The 20790-nt window shown below is 45.5% G+C and overlaps 1 protein-coding gene across 4 annotated transcripts in view; it reads left to right on the forward strand.

Annotated features, from left to right (window-relative positions):
• Nucleotides 1–20790, forward strand: part of LOC311128671 (phosphatidylinositol 3-kinase regulatory subunit alpha-like) — a 49236-nt gene that overhangs the window by 24392 nt on the left and 4054 nt on the right. The window contains exons 3-7 of one of the 4 annotated variants that reach the window (XM_084160867.1): nt 7830–7922; nt 8686–8760; nt 10135–10266; nt 11391–11592; nt 12033–12115. In XM_084160867.1, coding sequence (XP_084016993.1) covers nt 7830–7922; nt 8686–8760; nt 10135–10266; nt 11391–11592; nt 12033–12115 — 585 coding nt within the window. Of the gene's footprint in view, nt 1–7829; nt 7923–8685; nt 8761–10134; nt 10267–11390; nt 11593–12032; nt 12116–16504; nt 16861–17439; nt 17805–17853; nt 18784–20790 lie in introns of those variants that run through there. The other 3 variants (XM_084160869.1, XM_084160870.1, XM_084160868.1) reach the window with 3 other exon arrangements.

The following is a 20790-nucleotide window of genomic DNA, read 5'->3' on the forward strand; positions in this document are numbered from 1 at the left end:
TAGCCCACGAAGTCTGGTGTGTTTTTATATTTGCTTTTTGCAAAGGGTATTCCTCAAGCTCTGTCTTCAGAGACACTAAAAGAACATAGCAGGTTACAAGGTAGCGCGTCATATCTACGTTTTGCTGTATGGGTTGTCTCTTGTCAAAGACTGGTCCAAATTCATGTTTCGCCAGCTAACTAGCAGTGTGAGTACTTGACGACGTTCACTGAGGGTTAGTGCTATCCGGAATCCTTGGGACATCGCAAAACCTTAACCCCTACCCTAACCATAACCCTTACCTAACCCGAACCTTGACCCTTACCGTAATAATTAAAAATGTCAACTTCAATGGGGTAGGGACACCCCAAGGAACCAGGGTAGCAAGGGCTGTTCATTGAGGCAATGCTTGGGGCAAGAGGCAGCGCTGTGCCGGCAGCGGAATTTGTGATGTTTTTTCCTTTCAACTACCAGAATTCAGTGGCTACAGCCCTACAATCGATGAAAACATAGGACACATCTTCAATGTATTGGTATTTAGCTATGTCGTTGAGCATAGGCTTCAGTGCTTATAGGCACATGTTTTGCTGGAATCAGTGCATTTTGTCCTCCTTTCACTAGAGTAACACACAGTTTCTTCTATTAAAACATTGTGTCTTTCTGGTGCTCCAAAATGTGGTGGTGCTTACATTAATGTTCTTTCCTCAAATGTAAGTAATCAGCTTTCTTATCTTTGTAGGACTGTTTTAAGCACAATCCATACAGAAAACATGTTTTTATTCCAGCTATAATAATACAAACATTTGCAGATATTGGTTATCGGTGAATATTTCCACTTTTAAAATCGGTGTCGGATCCTAAATTTGGATATCGGTCGGGCTCTAGGGTTAAGTTCTATGTTTATGATTCATGCTGGCTTTTATCAGTCACAACAGTTTCTCAGAATGTTCTTCGAAATGGTTGAAGTGAATTCTGCCAAGCTGATTGTGCCCCAACATGTCCCTACAAGGCACATAGACTATGTGTTCCATCTTGCGCAAGAGAATATTTGATGCCGTTATTGTCCCTGATTCTTATCGAAGTAGACCTACATGTTTGTTATTCTTTGGAGAAAATTTCCCTCTCAGGCAACTCAAGTTCAACTTAATGTAAAGGGAATGGAGGTAACCTAAAAGCGCAGACACACCGGTAGGATTGTCAAACGTTAGCCTGCATACAGTACTTAGCACCTCTGAATAGAGTGTTGGCAGTCAATCTCTTTTGTGTTCACACACAGCAGAGACCTTGGAAGTCGGAAGCCACTCAGCCTTGTTAAAATACTCCAAACCAGAAGGTGGCAGTAGTGTTGTTTAGCAGTGCATATCCGTGCGTATTGCTTATGGTCTAGAGTCCAAGCTATCTGCGCTAATGTTGCTATTTAGTAAAAAGCCCTTGTTGATCCTAGCCAGATGGCCACAGCTAGATAACGGCCTAGAAAGATGAAGAAACAATTTAATTCACACTCCATAATCCCATACTGCCAGTGCCAGCCCATTGCCAAATGGTTAGCTAGCTAGCTAACATTAGCATATTCGCTTGCACAACATTGCTAGCTAAGGACACTGCGCTAATTCGGCAGCTAACACGGGCAGCTGTTTCATGGAAACGAGCTAATCTATTGTGATTTAATTATAATGTTAATACTAGCTACTGTGCTGTTTGTGCTGTCATTATTTTACCAAACTTTACATCTGCACTATTCAAGTAAATTCGTTTTTTTTTAATGTTCAGTAGACCTTGTTAAAAGTAGTCCTTGTGCATGGAATTGTATGGTTTATTTAACTTTGCAATCATTGTTTTTTGTTTGACATTTTCAAGTGAAAAATCTGAGTCTCAGCATCACTCTGTTACCGTGGATTTATTTCTAAACACCCTTTTTTTGACATTCATGTTTATCAGATGTAAGTCACCTTATCTTTTCTCTAAGACTGCATTTTATCAGATCGTTTCGAAGCGCAAACTCATGCCTTTTCTTAGCTAGGATACTGTGTTGGCTGTTTTGGAACTGCGTAGTTGGTCATGCTTTCATACATGTGAATGTGCACGATGTGGACAGACAGTTTGCAACATGTAGTGCAGGAGGCTAGAGCGACAGAGTTTGTGACGCAGACAAAAAGGAAGAAAGCGAGAGAATGAGAGGAGAGGGCACTTTACCCTGAGATAACTACGGCTGTACAGTATTAAAGTAGAGAGAAGAGTTAGCATGTAGGAGAGGGAAGGGGGTTTGTTTCCAGCTGCTAAGAGTAAAGTAGTAATAAAGTTAGCCCCATTTGTAGCTGTACCAAAGAGAGAGGCTCAGGAATAAGAGGGAGCGAATGAGGGGAGTGAATAAGGGGAGAGTACACGCTGCCTGCATTCCCCTTTTCGTGGCCTCTATAGTGCTCAGGCGAAGAGCATTGCTATATTGAGCCGTTTTTCTGAAGGAGAATTGTTGCCTCGTTCTACAAAGAATGCACACTTTCCCTTAAATCAGGCATGGAGCAACTGGGGGGGTTGGGGTGGTGGGGAGGGGGTTGCTTTATGTTTTAATGCTGCTCATGTAGTAGACCAGTATTAAAGTAGAAAAGACTTAGAATGTGAAAGTCAGACCTATAGGGTTTTATGATTATTCTGCATTTAGGCTACACTCGTTGGGATTTCCCCCTACATGCTAAGTGCATATCAGGCCATCAAATTAGAGCTGATCACATTGAAACACCAAAGCACAAACCGCACAGAACTTAATTTGAGGGCAACAATCAAATCTATCCACATTGTAATTTGACCCCCACCAAACTGCGCTTGGCCCGCAGAATTCCAGTAAAAGGCCTGTTTTTTATGGGCCTGTGTGCATGAGAGCGCGCACATGTGAGTTTCATTACTTGATCGCCTCCAGAGACTGGAGTCTGAATTGGTGAATCTTATTACTGGAGGCGGAGCATGTCTGCTAGCAGGATTAGCCACTCGTTGCAGAGGGGGAGAGAGAAGGAGGGATAGAGGTAGGGGGGGAGAGAGCGAGAGGGGGGGGGGGGGGGGAATATAGAGGGAGAGGTGGAGAAAGAGGGAAGGACGGAGAAAGGGAGAAGATGTGGAGAGTGGGAAAGCGAGAGAGAGGTAAAATATGCCAAACATCAGTAAAAGGAATGGGTACTTATGCGCCCAGGCCCCTACTGCTGATACCCCAGCCCATAATACATACTGTGGCTGCCACACTAGCTATATCTGTTTATCAAAGTAGACAGCGGACACCTCTTTTTGCCCATTACATTACCCTGGTTCTGTACTGTAGTGGTTTTTCATAATGCCTAAACAAAGGTAGATGAAGTTTGGTTCTTATATATTATAATGGGAATGCTTTGGACTCTATTGATTTTAATCAATTGATGTAGGCCTAAAACAAAACAAGTTTCCTTTTGTTTTTGTTCAAATATTTCCCTAGATGGCAATGGTTCTTGTCATTATCTGTCTGATTATTTCATGGTGGAATCTGTAATTGTGAGTCTTGAAATTGTACATTATGATACTGGTTTATTATAGACCTTCAGTTGAACCAAATATTTAGCACAAAGCGCCAATAAATGAATAATTATTCATTTCTTTATTTGTCTTTTTTCATTTTTGGTTCTCTTGGATTTTTTTCCTCCAGTGTAGCAACAGGCTATTCATTGGCTCTCAGTGAGTGCATGTGTTGCTATTTTCTCTCTGCAGGGGGAGACGTAGTCTCACTTTTGTCATGCCTGCAGCCCCATTTCATGTGTCCAAGCTCAAGGCTACTCCATGTTATATAGTCTATTTCACATGCAACACACTGCATGGTATATTAGTAATAAGCCACACTGACCTGGGCATTTCACCCAATAGCTTTCTAATACTATTGTTACAGATAATTGAGGGAAATAAATATTGATTCAACAAAGCGTTCAACCTCTGTGAGGGAAGTTTATTTATTTTTTTTTTTTTTACCCAGTTGCCCCTTCAAGTAAATGGACATCTGACACTATGGATTCTCTACTGGTCATCAGTTTTCAGTCACACTTTTTCCACATAACCACCTCCCCAGAAGAAAATAAATACCAGAACCTCTGAAAATGCTGGTTACATGACCGGGACCCTAAATTTAACCAGGTGAGAGCTATCTTTAGTCCGGCGTTGGTGCCTCATGCCATCTCTGGAGTTTAGAGGTACCGTTTGAACTGGGGAGAGATTGTTCCCCTGTAGCCTACACCGCTGCACCACAGCACCAGTGGCAGCTGCGTTGACTTCTTCAACCTGTGGTTGACTGACTGGCTGACTGAGCTGATGCCTTCTGGGATATTATGAGGAGGCCTGCTAAACACGTGGGCTTGTGGAGACTTGTTTAATAGGCCCCTCTCGCTCTCTGTCAAGCACTCCTTCCCCAAGTTGCCAGGGAAACCGGCTTCTCATATTGGGAGAACATTTAAACAGAGAGCTTTGATTTGTGCAGAGCTGTAGTGAAAACAAGATCAGGGTGAATTTTAACATATTCAGTGCCCCCTTTTCTGAAGTGTTTCTGAATGAGAGGAGGAAAGTTTATTTGGTCGTTTTTTTCTTTCGGGAATAGCCTATCTAGCAATAGGCTGCTACTCTAAACGTTCACATTTTCTTGCAGTGTCTTAAAATGAAAGTTTGAGTAATTGTCTCAAGCATGGTTGAAGGGTTCTGCTATGTGCACAAGCATTCTAATAATGCGGGAAGAGAAAATAATAATAATAATATAATAATAATAATAATAATAATAATATGCCATTTAGCAGACGCTTTTATCCAAAGCGACTTACAGTCATGCGTGCATACATTTTTGTGTATGGGTGGTCCCGGGGATCGAACCCACTACCTTGGCGTTACAAGCGCCGTGCTCTACCAGCCGTGCTCTACCAATGTTTCTCATTTTTGAACTGTGGGAGAGACAGCGCTGAAAGCTGCAGAAGAACTAACCCTACCTGTATGTTTGCATTCCCTATTAGCTCTCTGCAGAGCGAAGGGGCAAATATATTTTCAATTTTTTGCTCTCTCTCGGTCTCTCTCCCCCGATCTCTCTCTTCCCCCCCGTCTCTCTCTTCCCCCTCCTGTCTCTCTCTTCCCCCCCGTCTCTCTCTTTCCCCCCCGTCTCTCTCTCTCCCCCCTCGTCTCTCTCGCTGCCTCTCTCTCTCTCTCTCTCTGCCTCGCTCTCTCTCTCTCGCTCTCTCTCGCTCTCTCGCTCTCTCGCTCTCTCTCTCTCACTCGCTCTCTCTCTCTCGCTCTCTGTCTCTCGCTCGCTCTTGCTCTCTCTGCCTCGCTCTCTCTCTCTGCCTCGCTCTCTCTCTCTGCCTCGCTCTGCCTCGCTCTCTCTCGCTCTGCCTCGCTCTCTTTCTCGCTCTGCCTCGCTCTCTCTCTCGCTCTGCCTCACGCTCTGCCTCGCTCGCTCTGCCTCGCGCTCTCTCTCTCTCTCTCTCTCTCTCTCTCTCTCTCTCTCTCTCTCTCTCTCTCTCTCTCTCTCTCTCTCTCTCTCTCTCTCTCTCTCTCTCTCTCTCTCTCTCTCTCTCTCTCTCTCTCTCTCTCTCTCTCTCTCTCTCTCTCTCTCTCTCTCTCTCTCTCTCTCTCTCTCTCTCTCTCTCTCTCTCTCTCTCTCTCTCTCTCTCTCTCTCTCTCTCTCTCTCTCTCTATTAGATCCCTTCTGCTCTGTCTCTTGATCTCGTGGCAGTGCCTCATGGAAATCACCAACTGATCAGCCCAAACATTTTCTGTGTCACTCGACACCGGCCCGTCGGCGTTGGAACTATCAGGTCGCGCAGATGGTACTGAGAAGCAACTTTATCTTCCCCCTCCCCGTGTCACTCACAGGGCTGCTATGGATAGAGTAAATAAACACAGCCCCAGACCCAGGACACTTTGAATAGTACTGTGGTTTGAGGGAATGTCCACCAACCGATTTTGAGGGGGGGGGGGGGGGGGGGGGGGGGGGGGGGTAATAACTGATATAGGTCTACTCAACTCTATGATACTAAAATCTGTGTGTACAGATGAGCACACAGAGGTAGCGTTTCACTTTAGGTAGTGTACTTCCTTTGTTAAGAACCCAATGTATCTGTAGTTATCACAAAGGTAAATGCAGTCTTATCTATAATCTAGGAATGCTAGAATATGATTGTAGAAAAAATTGAACATGATGATTGTTTCTAGGCCTAGCTAGGCTTGTTATCCTGCATATTTACTTTTAGCAGCAATGAGGCCAGGTGTAAATTTAGCCCCACGTTGTGAAGTGAGTTTCCCAGAAGCGGGAGGCCGATGCAGGCAGGGCTTTGGCAATAGAGGGACAGCAGTGTAGGATGTCTGTCTGGGTAGGAAGGTTACACTTCCAAGCCGTGCAGAGGTGGCTCTGGATGCCTAGCTCTCTATTTGGGGAAACTTTGGTGTTCCAGTAGCTCAAAGTTCACTGCTTCTGAGAAAATGCCTCTCTTTCTGGTCTGTGTGGTGCGGTCCACACAGTAATGTCTTCCAGATGACAGTTGTCTCTTTAGCCTACACAGGGTTTAGCGTGTTTAGTGGCTGAAGGTCGCTCTCTTTGCTAATCCAGTTGGTTCACATGCAACCAGACAGTATTATCCACAGCGTTCGGTGCGCTAACGAGGACGTAGCGTTAAATATGGCAGATCATTATTTAGGCAAGTAAGCAGCCTCCTGGGGGAGCGAACGTTTTCAGGCTAATGACCGGTGTGTATGCGTAGATGGCTACGCTAGATGCCCGGTTTTGTGCCCGTTTACAAAAAAGTGAAATCATTTCAGGGTAGAGCGAAATAATTGACATTTGTTTGGTAAAAACAGTAGGATAAATACACATGTAGGTAGAGTCCATTCTTTTTTTTGCCACTGCATTGCCTTAATATTGGAACCCTTTGAAATCTTCTGAGATGTATGTATTTATTTTAGACGCTCTAGATCTCTTAATTAGAGCAAAATAAAGGGGAAACGTGAAAGGGGCTCCATTCATGGTCGTCTGCGTTTGAAACGGCACGCTGAAATCCTCGAACAGTTGGGCCTTTCAGAAAGGTGCTCTTTCAAAATAACCTTTTCGCAAATCCAAATAAAACCGGTGCCAGCCCACAGACCCTTTCATGTCCACACCTGGAGGCTAAGATCTAATGAAAAAAAAGTGGGGGGGAGGAAAGCCTCAGACCTGGCTTGCCTCATGCATATCTCATGGTGTTTGCTTAGCCCCTTGGTCCACCCCAACGCTACCTTCATGGTATCCTACTGCTCGGCACCTTTCCAACCTGAATCGTTCGATTGTGCACAGTTGCCTTTTGGTCTCTCCACCGGTCCTTTGGTCTGGTGTCTGCTATACCTTTTGAAGTTGCGCTCCAGTCCCAAATCTCCCTTCTTGACCATAAAAAAAAAAATGCAAAGCCGCTCTCCTGCCCAACACGTCACACCATGTGAACCCATGGCAACGTGGGATTGATATATTAATAGGCTGCCTGAGGGCGAGGGGTGTGGGTGGAGGTCATCATGGTGGTGGGACTGAAGTGGAGGTTCAAAATGGACCCCTTTGTGTTGTGTTAGAGAGGGTTGGAGGAATTGACTCAGTTACCTATAACAATCCAGGGCTTGGCTAAACCAGGGTGGGGTAATTTTCAATTAATGTACTGATTTTCAATGCACTTCCTGAAATGTTGAAATAAAATTGACCCGAACAACTAATCCCCTTCCTGTCTCACTCTTTGTTAGCCTCCACAATTTTGTTACCTATTGAATCCTAAAACTACCTTTTTAAGTGAAAATGACTTGAAAACTGAAATACTGAACCGCTATTACTCTATTCTCTCGTCTTCCAGGCTCAGCCCTCCTGGACCTGACGGAGCAGTTTGCCCTCCCAGAGACGGCTCCTCCCATGCTGGCCAGGCTGCTGGAGGCCATCGAGAAGAAAGGTGAGCTGGCCTGTACAGAACGGACTAGTACACACACACAATGGTCATCTAAACATTTCCTAGATTTATATTCTAGAAGATCCACCCCTCGTGTATCAACAACATGGTTTCAGTTACTTATGTAATTATTTATTTAACCTTTATTTTGATAAGTCATGCTGAGATAAAGGTCTCTTTTTCAGAAGAGCCCTGTAATTACGAAAATACACAAAAATCAATACAGTATGAAAAGCAGTACAGAGACACAAAACAAAATCATAGAAAACAAATACATTCTTCAGTAAAAAAGTCATCAATCAGCCATCTGAATTGCCCTAGAGTAGGGCTCTCCAACCCTGTTCCTGGAAAGCTACCATCCTGTAGATTTTTGCTCCAACCCTATTAATCTAGCGCACCTGATTCTAACAATTATCTGGTTGATAAGATGAATCAAGTTAGTTACAGCTGGGGTTGGAGCGAAAACCTACAGGGTAGCTCTCCAGGAACAGGGTTGGAGAGCCCTGCCCTAGAGGCATCACAATATCCAATTTTAGAGAGTTTGGGATATTATGCCACTAGTAAGGTGCAAAAAAAACTAAAACCAGATTTACCTAACTCAGTGGAGATCGAAGGGATTTCCAGTTAGCCATCCCTGAGACTGGGTCTGGTAGCTTGTAGTGCGCTTTATTCCCTGAATGTTTTTTATACTTTTTATGACTTTCTAGGAATCGAAGCAGTTGCATCTAAGCTAGTGGCTTATCATGTGCTCCTTGATTCTGTGTAGGTCTGGACAACCCAACGCTGTACAGGACCTTCACAGCCGATGGTGGACTGGATGTTAGACAGTGCTTTGACACTGGTGAATAGAATTCATGTTTATCACTTACAGTGCATTCGGAAAGTATTCAGACCCCTTGATTTTTTCCACATTTTGCTATTATACAGCCTTGTTCTAAAATTGATTAAATTGTTTTTTTCCTCATCAATCTACACACAATACCCCATGTTCGATCGGGTTCAAGTCCGGGCTCTGGCTGTGCCACTCAAGGACATTCAGAGACTTGTCCCGAAGCCACTCCTGCGTTGTCTTTGCTGTGTGCTTAGGGTCGTTGTCCTGCTGGAAGGTGAACCTTCACCCCAGTCTGAGGTCCTGAGCGTTCTGGAGCAGGTTTTCATCAAAGATCTCTGTACTTTGCGCTGTTTATCTTTCCCTCGATCCTGACTAGTCTCCCAGTCCCTGCCGCTGAAAAACATCCCCACAGCATGATGTTGCCACCACCATGTTTCACCGTAGGGATGGTATTGGCCAGGTGATGAGCATTCAGGCCAAAGAGTTCAATCTTGTTTCTCATGGGAGTCCTTTAGGTCCCTTTTGGCAAACTCAGAGCGGGCTGTCATGTGCCTTTTTACTGAGGAGTGCCTTCCGTCTGGCCACTCTACCATAAAGGCCTGATTGGTGGAGTGCTGCAGAGATGGTTGTCCTTCTGGAAGGTTCTCCCATCTCCACAGAGGAACTCTGGAGCTCTGTCAGAGTGACCATCGGGTTCTTGTCACCTCCCTGACCAAGGCCCTTCTCCCCCGATTGCTCAGTTTGGCCGGGCGGCCAGCTCTAGGAAGAGTCTTGGTAGCTCCAAACTTCTTCCATTTAAGAATGATGGAGGCCACTGTGTTCTTGGGGACGTTAAATGCTGCAGAAATGTTTTGGTACCCTCCCCCAGATCTGTGCATCGACACAATCCTGTCTCGGAGCTCTACGGACAATTCCTTCCACCTCATTGCTTGGTTTTTGCTCTGACATGCACTGTCAACTGTGGGACCTTATATAGACAGGTGTGTGCCTTTCCAAATCATGTCCAATCAATTTAATTTACCACAGGTGGACTCCAAGTTGTAGAAACATCTCAAGGATGATCAATGGAAACAGGATGCACCTGAGCTCAATTTCGAGTCAAATAGCAAAGGGTCTGAATACTTATGTAAATAAGGTATTTCTGTTTTTTATTTTGTATAAACTCACTAAAATTATGGGTTATTGTGTGTAGATTGATGAGGGGGAAAAATATATTTAATCAATTTTAGAACAAGGCTGTATAATAGCAAAAAGTGGTAAAAGTCAAGTGGTCTGAATACTTTCCGAATGCACTGAATATCCACCCAAGTTCAATGTTATTGTGTGCAATTTTCTTGGGAAAAACAGTTAGACTTTGAACTAATGGTGTGTGGTTGTATTCAGATCCTCCATCAGCAGACCTGGACCAGATGGACCTGCAGATGCTGTGTGACGGTCTACGTCGGTACCTGCAGGATCTTCCGCAGCCCGTCATCCCACCGGCCATCTACACTCAGCTGGTCCAAACCGCCCAAGGTACACACACACACGCTGTGACTATAACACTCCCATTCACTTTCATCAGAGTACACCACATGATATACACACAATCACATAACCAATATTCTATACCACCCACTGTTGTTTCCTTCCTGTCAATGTTCTACTAGAAAATGGGTCAAGTCCAAATCAGCATGTCGGTTAGAGGTTGCTGTTCGTTCAATTTGTTTGTAGCTCTCAGCAATCACGCCGACTATTTAAATATAGGCTTTCAGTGGAACGTGCCTCAACCCGAAGGTACATGGTGTCTAGTTAATTATTGGCCTACAGCAGCAGTCCTAACCTAATCTACCACTGGCCGGGCTGTTGAACACTCTGTACCATGGAGAGGGAACTCAGAGTTCCTAGAGCAAGTGTCAATATCCACCCATTGGCCCTTAGAGAGAGAGAGAACAGACACACACACACTCTTCCGCTCTCTCTACCTCTCTCTCTCTACCTCTCTCTCTCTCTCTCTCTCTACCTCTCTCTCTCTCTACCTCTCTCTACCTCTCTCGCTCTCTCTCTTACTCTCTCTCTCACCCTCCAGTTCTTAGGTTCGCTTTATCTCTCTCTCTGTCTTGGGTTGTCTTTCTCTCCTCTCTCTCTCCCTCCCTCCACACCTCCCTCTGTTATGTTCTTCAGTGCTGTCAGAGTAATCGTTCTGTCACATGGCCAGAAACAGGATCTCTGTGGTTAATAGCAACTTACAGAAGTTTATCTCCTGCATCTCTGTGCTAGCCAATCACCTGCAAGTGTACCTTGCACTCCTCACTTATTGTTGAGCACACACAATCTCAATGCAGTTGTCTAACCCGATTACTGAGCACAGGGCTCCTTTTTCTGCCACCACATTGGTCGAAGGGAAGCCTGCTAACACCTCTGTAGCTTCAACTGAGGGAGCTTTTTGAAGGGTTTTGTCAGTGCGTAGCCTGCAGCATACCTGTGCACACATTCATAGTCATACATGTGTGGCAATGCAATGTGTATATCTCCCTCTGTGATCTTTATCAATGAATTTGTGCGTAACCTGCGTAAGTGTTAGCACATACGCCCATAGAAACATGTGTACGTGTGACATACCTCCCTCTCTGACACCTGTGTGTGTGTTGGTCCCACAGAGGTGCAGAGCCCCAAGGAGTGTGCCCAGCTGCTGCGTTGCATCGCCAGCACGCCCAGCCTGCCAGCCCAGTACTGGCTCACCTTCCACTGCCTGCTGCGCCACTGGTCCCGGGTGTGCCACAACGCGTCCAAGAACCTGCTCAGCTCCCGCGCCCTGGGCGAGATCTTCAGCCCCATGCTCTTCAGACAGCAGGCTGCCAGGTGGGTGGAGGAGAAAGAGAGAGGGACAGGCGCGCACAGACAGACAGACACCTCTACATATTCAAGGAAACACACTCTCAGGCAAGCAGCCTACACTCACACACTCACTGACACACACACACACACACATCACTCACTGACACACACACGCTCACTGACACACTCATGGACATTGACACTCAGGCAAGCGTCTTGCACACAGCCTTGTCAGGCATGCACCCACACACACATTTGCAGTGAAAGGATTTAGGCTGGGAAGCTTTTCTATTTGCCAGCTGTGCTGTAGCAATAAAAGCCGTACCATCAGTTAGAGAGGGAGAGCGAGATCATGCACAGATGAACCAGAACAGCAGGGCCAGTCAGCTGGCCTGAAAATCGCTGACTCTATTTGACTTCATCTTTTTTTTTCTTCTCTTCTACTTTTGTCACTCTTTCATCAGCTGCGAGCCCAGCCCGGATGCTCACATCAAGATCATTGAGACCCTTGTGACTAGCGAATGGACAGAAGCACAGGCGGCTCCAGGTAAGAAACACACATTGTCCTTTTCTATTATTCATCATCTGTTCAAGTTCTGGTTGGGGGTGTATGCAGAGAAACAGAACGACTATATTTAAAGCCAAACGAATGCCCATCCCTTCCTCTGTGAAACGATTTACACTCACGTACTGTACTGTGTTTTTGAAGAGCATTGACAGAATGGCCCCTGTGCATATACAGTGGGGAGAACAAGTATTTGATACAATGCCGATTTTGCAGGTTTTCCTACTTACAAAGCATGTAGAGGTCTGTAATTTTTATCATAGGTACACTTCAACTGTGAGAGACGGAATCTAAAACAAAAATCCAGAAAATCACATTGTATGATTTTTAAGTAATTAATTTGCATTTTATTGCATGACATAAGTATTTGATACATCAGAAAAGCAGAACTTAATATTTGGTACAGAAACCTTTGTTTGCTATTACAGAGATCATACGTTTCCTGTAGGTCTTGACCAGGTTTGCACACACTGCAGCAGGGATTTTGGCCCACTCTTCCATACAGACCTTCTCCAGATCCTTCAGGTTTCGGGGCTGTCGCTGGGCAATATGGACTTTCAGCTCCCTCCAAAGATTTTCTATTGGGTTCAGGTCTGGAGACTGGCTAGGCCACTCCAGGACCTTGAGATGCTTCTTACGGAGCCACTCCTTAGTTGCCCTGGCTGTGTGTCAGGGTCGTTGTCATGCTGGAAGACCCAGCCACGACCCATCTTCAATGCTCTTACTGAGGGAAGGAGGTTGTTGGCCAAGATCTCGCGATACATGGCCCCATCCATCCTCCCCTCAATACGGTGCAGTCGTCCTGTCCCCTTTGCAGAAAAGCATCCACAAAGAATGATGTTTCCACCTCCATGCTTCACGGTTGGGATGGTGTTCTTGGGGTTGTACTCATCCTTCTTCTTCCTCCAAACACGGCAAGTGGAGTTTAGACCAAAAAGCTCTATTTTTGTCTCTTCAGACCACATGACCTTCTCCCATTCCTCCTCTGGATCATCCAGATGGTCATTGGCAAACTTCAGACGGGCCTGGACATGCGCTGGCTTGAGCAGGGGGACCTTGCGTGCGCTGCAGGATTTTAATCCATGACGGCGTAGTGTGTTACTAATGGTTTTCTTTGAGACTGTGGTCCCAGCTCTCTTCAGGTCATTGACCAGGTCCTGCCGTGTAGTTCTGGGCTGATCCCTCACCTTCCTCATGATCATTGATGCCCCACGAGGTGAGATCTTGCATGGAGCCCCAGACCGAGGGTGATTGACCGTCATCTTGAACTTCTTCCATTTTCTAATAATTGAGCCAACAGTTGTTGCCTTCTCACCAAGCTGCTTGCCTATTGTCCTGTAGCCCATCCCAGCCTTGTGCAGGTCTACACTTTTATCCCTGATGTCCTTACACAGCTCTCTGGTCTTGGCCATTGTGGAGAGGTTGGAGTCTGTTTGATTAAGTGTGTGGACAGGTGCAGTTAATACAGGTAATGAGTGGAGAACAGGAGTGCTTCTTAAAGAAAAACTAACAGGTCTGTGAGAGCTGGAATTCTTACTGGTTGGTAGGTGATGAAATACTTATGTCATGCAATAAAATGCAAATGAATTACTTAAAAATCATACAATGTGATTTTCTGGATTTTTGTTTTAGACTCCGTCTCTCACAGTTGAAGTGTACCTATGATAACAATTACAGACCTCTACATGCTTTGTAAGTAGGAAAACCTGCAAAATCGGCAGTGTATCAAATACTTGTTCTCCCCACTGTATTAAGACTGCAGTGGTGCTAAGCCCATGGTACTGACTGACTGACTGCGGGAGCCGAGGGGAACAGCAGGGAACCTGGGCTGTTCTTAGCAGTACCACAGAGCACAGGATGTACTGGCTATGCTGCACGGAAACAGGCCACCATTGTGGGGCAAAAGCTGCCCCATTGCATACCTGGCTGGTTCAATTTACTACAGCTTTAGTTAAGGTTTTTTGCACTTGTTTAAAAGGCTTTATTGTTATATGCCAGTCAATGTTTGCAAATTGGCTGCAGTTAGCGTGTCTTCATTTATAAACCGGGCAGTTTGGATCCTGGATGCTGATTGGTTAAAACAGCATTCCAGTCGTCTTTATATCGACAATATCATGGGTATGACGCAAAAATACATGTTTACTGTTCTATTTGAAGTATCACTACACAGTTTTTGATATACCACAGCAAATGACAAAAGGAAAGCAATAAGGGTTTTATTAAACACATTATTTATCCTTGCTTCTAGCCTAGCATTTGGCTTGAATAACAACAAGAACAACCCTTAGTTGTGTTATATTGGCCATATACCACCCCCTCTGGCCTTATTGCTTAAATATCAGCCTTTAATTTAGTATAGCGGACATTTTTTCCATACTTGTATAACTCAATCTTTAATACAAGAATCTTGGCTTGGCTGTGTTTGTGTCACTCATCTCTCATTCTTCTGGGACGGGGAGGAACTAGCTTGGCTCATCTGAACAGTTATGCAAATTGCAGCATATAGGCTGCAGGAGTTTATCGTTAACCCATGGTAGTCTCTCAATGATGGGGTCTAAAACGGTGTTGTGTAAAATGGGTTGTTCATTTTTGGTTTGTAGCCCAGGATAGAGTCTTCTTCCTATTTTGAGCAGGAAATTAGTGGCGTGTTGAGATCGAAGTGAAAGTAGTTGAGGTAACAGGGCTCTAGGTGGATTCCGTCCAATGTGCTGTGTAGTGAAGTAGGCTACCCTTGATGAATTATGTAAGACGTTGTACCGCGGCCGGAAATACACAAACTGAATTTTTTACATTTCATAAATTCAGGTCATGAAGGAATAATACCTTATATTGTATTAATAAAAAAAAATTTAAGCAATATAATGTGATTTAATTGTTCATCTAACCAGTAGTGTGGCCTTAGCCTAGCATTCTCTAGACTCCAGCAGACCGGATGGTGTGGGAGTGCAGACCGTTTGCGTGGCACAGTTGGGTTTTTACAGTCGCTAGTTAAAACTGCTTTTGGTGGGCAGGCCCGGGGCCCAGTGCCTGGCTGTGACTGTTGAAATGTTTTATTACCTGTTTGGGACTATTTATAACGTCCTCCTCGCATGGGCCACTCTCAGCTGTCAGGAGTTCGCACCTGCAGGAGCAATGGGCCGACGGGGATGGTGGCAGACTGACAGGGGGAGGCGGGCGGGCAAGGGCAAGCTCAACACCGCACACTTTGACTCTTCTCTCTCTGCTGAACCAGCCAGGTCCCTTCTTGTGCGAATGAACACTTGTGCGTTCACACACACAAACATACTATGTTCCATGCACAGACACACACACACACTTGTACACACATATCCACACACACGCCAGGCAGGTTGAACTTGGAGGGGAGCCGTTTGGCGGTCAGTTGCGTCAAATTTCACCTGTGTGTGACTGTGTCTGTCTTTGACAGCACGTGAGTCTGTATCGAAAGCGTGTTTATGTATACTGTCTGCACATGCGTGTTTCTCTGAATGATAACCTGTCTGTGTGTCTGTGCACCTCCTCCCAGTTACTGGGGGCCTATTTTAAGTAACCAGCCAAAGGCCTACTTAGATTTGGTTGGCTGGAAACTGTCTGTTCCACAGAGCACCTCTTGTTAGCCCGGCGGCTGCTCCTACTTCCTAGGGACACCATCCTCCCCCTCTAACCCCTCCCTCCCTTCCCACTCTTAACCCCTCCCTCCCTTCCCCCTCTAACCCCTCCCTCCCTTCCCACTCTTAACCCCTCCCTCCCCCTCTCTCCCTCCACACACCCCTCCCAGCACCAAAGTGCCCAGCTCAGCAAATATTTGAACCTGTGCGAGTTAATCATAAGACTGAACACTCTCCCTACTCCCTTCCTTTCGAACACAGAGAGGGAGAGGGACACGCACACACACTCGGTCGGCACTATGGCCAGGTTTCAGAGTGGGCATTCAGGGCCAGCACTGGGGCAGCAGCTCAGCTAATCATTAACCGGGGGGGGGAGGGAGGCGCGGGACGAGAGAGGGGTAGGTCGGGAGAGTGAGGGGGGGGGGTTGAGAGAGGAGAAGGGGTGTAGAGAGAGGAGGGGTAGATAGCGGGAGAGGAAGTAGGGAGAGAGGGAGGTGGGGATAGAGAGAGGGGGGGTAGAGAGAGGGGGGTAGCGAGAGGGAGGGGGATAGAGAGAGGGAGGAGGGGGGAAGAGAGATGGAAGGGGTATAGAGAGGGAGGGCGGGGTAGAGAGGGAGAGTTGGTCGTGAGAGGGGGGATTGAGAGAGGGAGAAGGGGGGTAGGTAGAGAGAGACGAGGTAGAGCGAGAAAGAAGGAAGGGGGGGTAGAGAGAGAGAGTGGGAGACTGGGGGGGGTGAGAGAGAGAGTGAGGTAGAGCGAGAGACGTACAGAGAGGCACGCTTCCCTCCCTCTCTCACACCACCTGCGCCAGACCAAGGAGTAAGCCAGGCAGTCAGGAAAGCAGAGCAGGCAAGCAAGCAGTCGCATGCTGCACCTGCCTCCAAGAGTTACCGGATTACCAGGATTTCATTAAGTACCACGGAACAGGCCGTCATCTCCCTGAGAACTAAAGTAAAAGAATCTGGATAAAGCCACAGAATGGAACTTTTCAGGAGGACTTGAGTGTTCTATCTAGAGCTCTATCTGTTTGGATTTTGTACATCGTTTTGGTGGGAATGAAACAAAGCTCATAGCGGAGACACCACTGGTGCCTTTACCAGAACATGCACAACTTGCAACGTAAGTTTGAGATCTTGAATCTTCACAAATCGGATACATTAAAAGCTTAAAGGTTTATTGCTAATGCAAGGGCTTCAGCAAAACCTTTAGACAAAGATGAATAGGCCAGATTATATTTTTTTTTGAATAACTGTACTTGGCAACATGGGACAGGAACGAGACTGACAGATGTATGTGTGTGTGTATGTATGTATGTATATATATATATATATATATATATATATGGCCAGTCTTCTAGAGCTGTCAAGAGAACAGGATCTCTCTCTCTCTCTGTGTTGGCTGTTGGTTCTTACAGACCCCATATATCACATTACTGTCTTTCTGTGTGGTCAGAAAGGCACACTGATTTATCTAAGGACTACATTGCAGAATTTTCCATTTAGACTATACCGTTTCAGAGAGGCAATTTTTAGAGGCCCCAAACGGAATTTGGTTTACGACCGAGCTCAAAAAAAACACTTGTGTATGACTTGAATTTAGTGCGTAGCTAGCTATCGTTGAAATGAGATCACGTGTCCTTAAAGAGGTAAAGCCAAGCTCAGCTGTCCTCATCACTCCGATAAGCTTTTATCAGGTATATTGACTTTCAGTCAATGTGGCCTATTTCATCATAACCAAGCTACCTTTGGAAAGATGCCCTTCCCTCCTCCTTTTCCTCCCCATAAGCCGGTCCTGGGATGACAATGACCGCATTCCACTCCTGGCCCCCAGTTTTAAACCCGTACCCAGAACTGGGGCTATTTTAGTGTCCCTCAGCCGCGCAGAGAAGGCCGCCTGGATTTCCTGAGTGTCACTCCTGGAGGATTGCTGGTGTATTTTGGAGCCTACGGATGGCGGGTGGCAGTAGGAGGGAGACTGTGACCGGGCCACAGGCTTTAGGAAGTAGCTGCTCTGCCCGGCCTGCCTACGCAGTGGTGGAAAAATTACCCAATTGTCATACTTGGGTAAAAGTAAAGATACCTTCGTAGAAAATGACTCAAGTAAAAGTTAGTCACCCAGTAAAATACTACTTGAGTAAAAGTATTTGGTTTTAAATATACTTAAGTATCAAAAGTAGATCATTTCAAATTCCTTATATTAAGCAAACCAGACGGCACAATTTTCTAAAAAAATATAAATAATTACAGATAACCAGGGGCACACTCCAACACTCAGACAAAACTTACAAAGAAAGCATTTGTGTTTAGTGAGTCCGCCAGATCAGAGGCAGTAGGGATGAACAGGGATGTTCTCTTGATAAGTGCATGAATTTGACTATATTTTTCTGTCCTGCTAAGCATTCAAAATGTAACGAGTACTTTTGGGTGTCAGGGAAAATGTATGGAGTAAAAAGTACATTATTTTCTTTAGGAATGTAGTGGAGTAAAAGTTGTCAAAAATATAAATAGTAAAGTACAGATACCCCAAAAAACTAGTTAAGTAGTACTTTAAAGTATTTTTACTTAAGTACTTTACACCACTGTGCCTACGTGATGCAGAGCTGGCTTTGTCTCTGTGCCAACAGTGGGCAGGACTAAACCAGCGCACAACGTGAGGGGAGGTGGTGCCGAGCAACCAGCAGGGGAGGGCTGAGAGTCAGAGCAAGCGAAGAAAAGAAAGAGAGAGGCTGCAGGTTTTTTCCTCTCACATTGTGCTACAGTTAAGAGAAGATGTTGCACGGTTTGGTTTCGCAGCAGCTATAGTCAGATCTATCTTTGGAAAGGATGCTGTGTACTGAACAGAGGTTGTTATAGGGGTATTTTAGCCTGCGCGTGTTCTAGTCTATATAGATACTGTGATCTGCACTGCATGGGCTGTGGACATTGAGGGATAGCAGCGGCAACTAGAAAAAGGCAAGTGAGCTTTCAAAATGACGACATCGCTCTCAGGAAATGAAAAATGCAGGAGTGGTCGGTGACAGTCCCCCCCGTGTGATTGGCTGTGGTAAGTGATGTAACACGTTACTGAGCAAGGAAGCAGGCAAACTGCCCTTTATGATGGCTTTTTTAAATGGGTTTCGAGGTGCCCGTACAAAGAGAACAGGGCTCCTTTCCGGGCGTATTACGATATTTTATTATCATTAAAATGTGCAACAAGGTGATCTCTGAAGCATGGATGACTTGGAGGACTCGTGTCTGAGACCCGAGTTCGACGCCGATTCAGAACCTTTTTTTTACCTAGAGATGGACCTTCCAGGTAGGCGAACTGACTCGCTCAGTCACGTTGGATGTTGCATGACAAGTCTGTCTTGTAGCATGCTGAGACATTGGTTTCAGTATGACCGGGAGATGAGTCTGAGACTAGGGGCTAGCAGCAGCTCAGGAAGTTCACAAGGCAATGTGATGTGTTCTGGTGGTGGTGGTGAAATGTCACCTTGGCTGTCAGCCCAAAACCTGCTGCTTTCATTTCCATACCCTCTGGTCATCTCCAAGCTTTATTTCTGAGCTCCTCTCTTTGGGATCAGTGGCTTTAGGCACTGCTGCCACCAGTTCGGTGTTGATGTTTATGTACTGTTATATATAATATTCCATCTCCATAGATATGGCTCATGTTATGAATATCTATATTATATCCATGGTTCGGTGTCTCTCCTGCTATACTAAAGCCGAGAGAGAGAGAGAGAGACGGTGTTAAAAATAGCTCTGCTCCTCTGAGAGAGAGGCAGGTTAACGTCACTTGTGAGTAGCCAATCCAGTGCAGAAATTAGGGCTTTTTGATGAGCCCATCTCCACAGAATGATTTACGAAGGGGTGCTATGCAAGGATCAGCATCAGAGACAATGGACACTAGCCCTAGCAACGCTAGCAGCATGGAATCAGATTGGCAATCTGCATTAGGAAGAATGCTCTTGCTGAGAAGAAGCCATTAGAAGAGAAGGGACTGGATGTGCTCAATGCCACGCAATGATTTTTTTTGTCAATGGATCTCAGTGGGTTCATTGATTTTTGTCTCTACAGACAGTTATATTGGTAGATATGTGGCTGAGTTATAGGACTTACAGGATGATACTCCAATGGTTTAGCGCTATTTGTATTTGAGCTGCTGGATCACAGCTGTGCTCCATTTAGGTCTGAAATTGTGTGGCCATTCTGCAGAAAGGCAGAGATAATCTGTGCATGGTATAATTGGGTCAACAGATGGGGTTGATTTCCAGTTGTTATTTATGGTTAGGTCCAAACACTGGAGACTGGAGATAGTGATGGGAAGGGGCTTCTTTTTCCTGAATGAAATCAAGTTTCCCTGACACATACTCTCTCGCTCTCTCAAGTGGAGAGAATAGTGGGGAGGATGATGGAGGGAGGATACTGCTAACTGCCGCAGACGTTTGATTGGGTTCAGGTCTCCTGCTCGCGAGGCAAAGAGACATCCAGTTGAATGTGTATCGCTACAGATTTGTGGGCCAATTGAATTATCTGAAAAGCAAATGGAATAATATTGCCACTCGCAGCTATAGAGTAATAGATATTTCAACACCCCCTTCCAGCTCCCCCTGGAATACTCTGGCTAAGCATTACATTATAGCCTAATGGGCAGCAGGTAGCCTAGCAGTTAGTGCATTGGGCCAGTAACCGACAGGTCGCTGGTTTGAATACCCGAGCAGTCAAGGTGAAAAATCTGTCTGTGCCTTTATAATAATATGCCATTTAGCAGACGCTTTTATCCAAAGCGATTTACAGTCATGTGTGCATACATTTTTACGTATGGGTGGTCCCGGGGATCGAATCCACTACCCTGGCGTTACAAGCGCCATGCTCTACCAATTGAGCTACAGAGGACCACACAGAGTAAGGCACTTAACCCTAATTTGATACAGGGGTGCTGTACTACCATGGCTGACCCTATAAAACACACATTTTACTGCACTTATTCTGTGTATGTGACAATAAAACATACCTATATATTTTTTCTTAGACTACGCCAGGATTTTCTGACATCCCTCCTGATAACTTT

Source organism: Coregonus lavaretus (genome assembly GCF_964263955.1).
Source record: "Coregonus lavaretus genome assembly, chromosome: 4".
NCBI classification, from domain to species: domain Eukaryota; kingdom Metazoa; phylum Chordata; class Actinopteri; order Salmoniformes; family Salmonidae; genus Coregonus; species Coregonus lavaretus.